The sequence below is a fragment of the Agrilus planipennis genome, unplaced genomic scaffold (assembly GCF_000699045.2).
Source record: "Agrilus planipennis isolate EAB-ADULT unplaced genomic scaffold, Apla_2.0 scaffold96, whole genome shotgun sequence".
NCBI lineage: Eukaryota > Metazoa > Arthropoda > Insecta > Coleoptera > Buprestidae > Agrilus > Agrilus planipennis.
The window spans coordinates 571,606-579,864 of record NW_020438968.1 but is presented as its reverse complement, the minus strand read 5'-3'; the positions used below and the strand labels follow the sequence as shown (position 1 = coordinate 579,864).

Below are 8,259 nucleotides of genomic sequence, written 5' to 3'. Positions count from 1 at the left end.
TTTTTTTTAAGTGTTATTCATACATTGAAAACCGATATTTTCTACTAAAAAACCGGTTTTCGAATTTCATAATTTTCTCCAAAAAACCGGTTTTTAAAAACCGACAAACCTTAGTCTGTAGGTTACATATTACGAGCCTATTTAAAAGTGTTTTTATTTTTCTCTAATTTGTCTAATGATTTAAACAAGAATATTTTGAAAACGTACTGAAAAATAAATTTTAAATTGCAGAGCAAAGCCGATTCATTCAATATAACAAGGAATGATGTCTTGCTTCTGACTCCTGGCTCCTACGTAAGGTGTTAATTTTCAGTGCGGTCCGGCTAAGGGGTGAATCACCTATTAAAAGTCAAATACATTCGCAGATGGCAAACAAGAGGGGGTGAAATGTGTCGCAAGGAACATATGTTTAAATACAAGGTAGGAACTATTTGTAATGTAAAATCCATAGGGAGTCAAGTTTTATTGATTAAATATGGCCATAAAAACAGTAATGACAGATCAGATATTAAAACGAGTAATATTAAGTACTTATGTACTGGCTGAATAATACGATTTAACTCGACTCCAATGGAACATAACCATTGTCGAGTACGATATTTTTATGACAATGGTTGGTTTTAATATAAATATAACTTGAGCTGCTGACATACATACAAAATTCATATGGCGGAGTCGGCTTGTACTTCATAAAAATTTAAATTTATATAAATAAAACTGAAAATTGTGAATTTATGTATATTATGTATAGTTACAGTATGAAAAGGTTAGCGTTACACAAAAATTGTAAATAACTTATTATCTTCCGAGACACATATCATCTGCAAAATTCGATTTGGTGAAGCTGTTAAAAATTAGCAGTGAAACAAAAGAGACGCTAAATATTAAAAATCCAATTAAAACGATAAAGATTAACCATTTTTAAAATCATTAAAAGTCAAGCAAAAATGCTAAATTTCTTTATTTTTCATCTGATTTTTTATATATTGACCGTCTATTTTCTTTCACTATTAATTTTTAACATCATCATCATCATAAGGTCGTCAGTCCTAAGACTGGTTGGACACGCACCTCGACTCTTTCCTATCGTGGGTTATTCTTCGTATTTCCCTAAAATTAGAACATCCCACATCCTTAACCATTTTTCGCCTGTAACACCACATTTCGAACGCTTCTAACTTTTTCTTTTCCGCCGCATCTACTGTCCATGTTTCGCACCCGTACATCGCCGTGTTCCAAACATAAATCTTTAACAACCTTTTTCGAATTTCTAAATTAACCTTTCGCGAGCATAGAAGCGACTTCTTTTTATTGAAGGCGACTCGACCCTGCGCTATCCTCTGCTTTATATCCCTACTACTCATCCTTCCGTCATGACTTATCTGACTTCCTAGATACCTAAAATCAACCACTTCTTCTAAGTTTTCGTCTCCTATCTTTATATTCGCTCTTTCTCTACTTTTTCGAAACAGTGAAGCAGAAGTTTGGACATACAACCATTTTACTCTATAACCTTTAAAATCTCGACAACCACAATCCGTAATCCCGATGGACAAAATCCCGGCTGGAAAATTTCTGACAATCTAAATTGACAACGGACTGAGATTCGGACATGTGAAAATATTAGAAAAGAAACATTAAGTTAGGTTACACCAATTTCTCTTATAATATTTGATTTTTGAACTCTATCTGCTGTTCATCTTCACGTCCACTCTTTTTCAGTGTTTTATGTATAACGTAACGTCCACCACCACTATCTCTTCGATCGTAGATATGGACAATTAGGTATCAATTTCAAGTCATTTTGACAGATATTGGAAGGACTATTAAAATATTCAAATATGTCAGAATGTCGGTTTTTTTGGTCCATCGGGGTTTTAGATTGTTAAGATTTTGACACTACAATAGGTACTATTACATTGGTTAATAACCAATTAGAGATTAAGGCCTTTGATTTCCCATTCATTCTGTACAAACTTCAACCCTTTTGACTTCTCCGTCTCTGTATCTCCCCTAAAATCTACGATAAAGTATAATTGTAGATTCAAATTGTCGAGGTAATAACCAAATCTATCTCGTGAAAAACAAAATCGTCCAGTAACAGATGTGACGGTCGATCGGGATCGACGGTCGAAGGTTGTAGGGTCTCTTACTAGGTCATAAGTAAAACAAAATAAACACATAAAGGATAAATATTCGATGATTGAATAATGTCGATGCGTTGCGTTCATTAATATCTAATAATGCTGCGAATGGGCTTACTTGAGTTTTGCTATGTGAGTTTGTTGTACATCATGAATTAAATTAGTGGAAATTTGTAAAAACGAAACAGTTGACTGCTAATATGACTTACTACTTAATATGAATGCTCGAATGGCGGTCTTCAAAATTTCAACTTAGAATCATATTGTTTAACACTTTATCGACTCGCTATTCGATATAAATGAATCGCGAAATTATACAGCGAACAATTTAAGGATTTTAAGAATTAACTGACTCGTGAAAAATATTTTTTCGGTATATTCAATTGAATGACAATTTGGCGAATGATGAGAATGCCGTGGATAGAGAAGGTTAGAAATGAAGAGATATTAGAAAGAATAGGAGATCAGAGGACTCTGTGGAAGTCAATAAGAAATAGGCGAAATAGGTTGGTAGGACATCATCTCAGACATGAAGGTCTAGTCAGAGACATATTAGAGGCAGAAACAGGAGTTAAGAGGAGTAGAGGTAGAACTAGGTTAGATTACTGTTCGCAAATGGTTACGGATGTGGGCGGATGTTCTAGTTTTAGGGAAATGCGAAGGTTAGCTCAGGATAGGAAAGAGTGGAGGTTCGTGTCCAACCAGTCTTAGGACTGCTAAGGAAATTGTATATGAAATTTCAGTCCCAAAGTGGTCTGGAGATGCTTTCAGGCACGTAATTACAACTTCATTCTTTTTTTCTTAATAAATCTTTCCTCCTTGCTTTGACATTTTGGAAATTGCATATAGTTGAGGACGCTCGAAAGTTTTTTGTCTAAAACTTGCGTCTTTTTGCCGTTACCAATCATTTATTTTATTTTGCGGATGCTCGTTTTTTTCTGATTTACAGACTAATAACAAACTGTGGTATAAATCATAATGCTAATCTGTGTCTGATATTTTCAATACGCCTATGATGCTTGCGTAATATGTGAGATCTGTGATATAACACTCTGATATCTTCCCTTAAAAATTTCTCTCTGGCATTGATCGTATTTGATGGTGTTTAATCAAATTATCGCTGTTTACGACGTCAAGCTTACATCGATATCGCGTGAACAGTAGAAATTTATCAAATTTTATTGGTTTATTTAAGAGGCTTAGTAAATGCGGTTTTTGCATATGGCTTCGTGTTGATAATGACAGTAAAAGTAAGTGCCGGGGAGTCGTAATTGGTTTGTGCGATATGATGAACGGTTATGATGTTCGCGCGATGTTAACACCCCCTCTCAAGGGACGTGGAATTACCACAAGCCTCAAGCTGCACTTAATTCAAGTGCACTAACTCTATTCAGTTAAAAATGTAGATGGTATTTATCACAATCAATTTTCGTTAAAGTCGTCGCGTTTGTAAGTTTATTTGTTGTGAATATATAACAGCAGCCTCTTCTCGTAATGGCATCCACCCACTTTTATATAGAAACGGCTGGTACACAGAGTCACAGTGGCACGTGTCTGTTCTCGTTTTTTTTTTTACAAAAGAGAAAATATTTTTGTTTTCTATTTATTTTGCAGCTTAATAACGTTAACGGTATGACAAATACAGGGTGTAACAATAATAAGTGTCTAGCTTTGGAGAATGTAATCTAAATGAAATAAACAATCGCACGGTGGGCGTGATTAAGCCCAAAACAAATTTTAAGAAAATCACAGTCATTTACAATTAGGGTTGCCACCTTTTCAGGCTTTACATAAAGTATTTCTCGACTAAAAGGTTAAAAAAAAGTACTCGGCATAAAAATAAAGTATTTAATTTTTTGTTTTTAAAACATATTTTTTGTTACACCTGTTGCTGTCGCTCTTAAATATATTAATAACCTCTAAACATGGCAAACAAAGATTTTTAATTAGTTTTAATGAAGGTTTATTCCTGTCGTCCCGCCACTTTGCGTTCATAATAGAGAATACTCTTTCTGTAAATGCTGAAGTGGTCGCAACGGACAGCAAAAGTGACTCTACTTTGGACAGATTTGGGAAATCAGGTTGTTCCGTAAATATCGCTTGCCATTTTTCTGTGCAACATTATTGATGTTAAAGTACTCTGAATTTCGAATAATCGCTTACAAAATTACGATGTTTACTTAAGGCCTTAAATAAAGTATTTTAGCGTACTTGTGTCTTGTAAAGTATAACGTACGCACAGTCGAAATAGAGTACAATACTTTATAATAAAGTACGGGTGGCAACCCTATTTACAATCCTAGGCCGGTCCTGTACGTGAATTGACAACGTATGTGTCTACGGAATAGCGTAGTGGGATTAAAACTGTGAAAGAAGTGAAACTTCTTTGATGATCTCTATACCTTTATAACGAACTAAATAATGATTAGTGAAAGAGAGACTACGAGAATTTTCAGGATTTATGTTTTCCAGCATATTTTATTTTTAGTCCACCTAAGAAGTATTACTTTAATACGTTTTTATGTAATTCAATAACAAGAAAATGGTCAATTTTTTTTCGCTTCCGTTTATTTTCCAAGTGTTTAGCAAACCGTTAACTATCAATAACTACAAGGAATTAGAATTAATACATAATAATACTCACTTTTAAATAAATATTAATTGTTGTTAAATAAACATTTANATGCCACGATATATGTACCTGCATGATATATTACCCTCCTTAACGTAGATATCGTCCTGTTTGTCCTGCTGAATGATTAAAATTAACTGAGAAATATAGAAGCCATTATAATGGATGTGAGTGCAGTAATAAAGGAAATGGAGAAATAATTAACCAAGAAAAAACATTAATTTAGCATTATATTATATTGAATACACAGTATACAATAATATATGAGATGCCAGTCACTAACAGCTGACTGTAATACCGATATGCGTATGCGCGCCTTTCTATTCTCATAGCCAATCATTGCGTCGCGAGACAAAACGTTGCAAACGTTTCATGGCGTTGAGATTTTACTCTCATCAAGTCTAAAGAAGTTTTACTTCAAAACGTAAGCTACGTAAACATTAATAGGTACCTATATGAATGTCATCTCGATAATTGTAATTTTGTTAAGGCAAATTTCCGCACCACAATTGAGGTGTTGCCAGGGCGCGTAGCCTTCTTGCGGGTGGTTGTAAATTTCCGAATTTGTATTGCACCAATAGTGATTATTGTGAAAAATCGAAATTCCGTCCCATGTAAAGCAAATATGTCTTTCCTATGGAACAAATAAGAAACTACCTACACAAATCCATTCGCGGTTGTAAATCAGTTTCAAGCAAGGTTTCCACTCCTTTAAAATCTGACTACAACAACTACAAAATTCCCAACAAATTGGGCCAACCATCCGACCAACACGATAAATTGTAGCGTGTGTTAGGGATGCAATGGAAGTGTCATAACGGAAACAGAAGCGGAAGTGTAATGATTGATTTTAGGTGACTTTTTAATGCAGTGGTCGTGCGCCCTTTTCGCAAATAGTTTGTTATAAATTTTGCATTTAAGACTTGCATCGGTAATATCAACAAAATAATCCCGAATGGAACTTCTTTTTGGCTTCAAAATTGCACTTTAAACTTAAAATTTACAGTACTGAGCAAACACTGTACAAAATAAATAAACGCTCTATAACTGTATTAGTATTTTCTAAATGAAATTATTAACAGAGAACTGGCTAAGGGAGAACTAAAATCCTGGACGTTTTTATATTAAATTGGGAAACTAATAACAGAATAAAATTTAGAAAATATCAACGTACGAAATATGTACTAGGAAATAGATTTAGGCCCTAAACTATAACAAAGTTATTTTTACAGAGGCAATATTATTTTTAACAAACTTTATAAAAATGCGGAACCACATACAGAAGCGCATGTGAAGATGTATGCGGAACTTTCGTTGATTCCGTTTATTAAAAGGACAGGAAAACATAATAGTTGTAGGAGACTTCAACGCAATAATAGGTGAAGGTAAAGACGGTGCAACAGCAGGTTCTTTTGAATTAGGCAATAGATAAATAAAAAAAAAATAAAGATAAAATTATGCGATAAACATATGTAACAACGGTCGCCATAGGTGGAAGATGCTAGGTGATTTAGAGAGATATCGGTTAGATGACATTGTGGAAAAGAAAAAGTTACAAGCGTTCGAAATGTGGCGTTACACTCGAATAATGAGGATAGTGTGAATAGAGAAGGTTAGACATGAAGAAGTATTAGAAAGAATAGGTGAACGGAGGAGTTTTTGGAAGTCAATAAGGAATAGACGAGATAGGTTGGTAGGACACCTTCTCAGGCATGAAGGTCTAGTCAGGGACATATTAGAGGCAGAAACAGGAAATAAGAGGAGTAGAGGTAAACCTACATCAGATTTAACAACATCATAAGGTCGTCAGTCCTAAGACTGGTTGGCCACGTACCTCCACTCTTTCCTATCCTTAGGTAATCTTCGCATTTCTCAGGAACTAGAAGAACCCATATCCTTAACTATTAGCGAACAGTAATTTAATCTACATCTACCTCTACCCCTCCTAACATCCGTTTCAGTCTCTAATATGTCACTGACTAGACCTTCATCCCTGAGAAGAAATCCTACTAAACTATTGCGCCTATTTCTTATTGACTTCTATAGAGTCCTCTATTCTCCTATTCTTTCTAATATCTCTTCATTTCTAACCTTCTCTATCCACGATATCCTCATCATTCGCCTGTAACACCACATTTCGAAAGCTTCTAACCTTTTCTTTTTCGCCGTGCCCACTGTCCATGTTTCGCACCCGTACAGCGCCGTGTTCTAAACATACATCTTTAGCAACCTTTTTCGAATTTCTAAATTAACCGTTCGCAAATAGTTAAGGATGTGGGTTGTTCTAGTTTTAGGAAAATGCGAAAATTAGCTTAGGATAAGAAAGAGTGGAGGTGCATGTCCAACTAGTCTTAGGACTGACGACTTTATGATGCTGATGATGATGGCGTTTTTCATAGATAGGCACTTAATCATATGCCTCTCTTAATAACGAAATCGCCAATTTCTTCTGGTTTTTATCTCTTATTTTTATAATTGGGTTTATCCCTACTTTATCGTCATTTACATACCAATGTTTCTGTTTAATTTTTATTAATTTACAGACTATACCCGCAGTTAAATTTTTATTAGCGAAAATCTCGCTAACCAGTGTTACTATTGGTACTCGACGTATAAAGCAAAATTTATTGAATTTTGAGTTGATCGAGAATAATGTGCGTGTATGTGGGTGGGTATGTGAATAAAATAATCAGGAGTGCGGATGGCGTTAAGAAAAATTAAGATTCCGTGTTAACGACAATAAGCTGAGTGAACATGCGACATAAATAAACGGGAATAACATTTATGGTTTAGCATTTTATGATTTACCATTCGCGAGAATCGCCGTCCAGTTGAATTTCGTTTCTTATTAACTCATTAAGCACGGCGGACATAAAGAAGGGGCTGCACTGGTGTTTACGATTGTTTTTATGTTTATTGTTTTTCTGACAAAAAGTAATTAAAAGCGAACAGGACTATTGGCAGTGTGGCTGGCGACTGTTACGGTCGCAGGGGCCACGGAAGAATTTGATACGGTCACTTATAAAAGCAATGAATCCCGAAAACTGGTTTGCCAACTTAACATCCGTAATAGCTTTCAGTATTTTGTCCATACAAAAAATGTCGTCTGACTGACTATTCGCTATGTGCAAAAGTGACTGTTGCGCTGCCTGTGGCCAATTTTCAAACTTCTCAGTGAGAAAAATACGTTTAAGCTAAATTAAATACATTTAAAATATAGGGTTGTTGGGATAGTCATTTCGTTTTTTTTGTGTAAATGAAAGACAGTTTTCGTATAATAAACAAATACTTTATTAAATTATATATTGACCGTTCTGGTCCAACACCTTTTGCCATCTTTCTGGTAGTAGCATAATTCTACGCTCATAAAATTTTTGGTCTTTGCTGGCAAAAAACTGATCGAGGAGGTTTTTGACCTCCTCATTTGAGGTGAAGGTTTTACCGTCTAAAAAATTTTGGAGTGACCGGAACAAATAATAATCC

At 34.8% G+C, this 8,259-nt stretch overlaps 1 protein-coding gene across 1 annotated transcript in view; it reads left to right on the top strand.

The window, feature by feature from the left end:
• Positions 1–248: 248 nt before the first annotated feature.
• Positions 249–8,259, top strand: part of LOC108734467 (developmental protein eyes absent) — a 126,153-nt gene continuing 118,142 nt past the window's right edge. Inside the window, exon 1 of the mRNA XM_025975335.1 lies at positions 249–420. Within this exon, the coding sequence (XP_025831120.1) occupies positions 388–420 (33 nt within the window). The 5' untranslated portion in view covers positions 249–387. The remainder of the gene's footprint in view (positions 421–8,259) is intronic.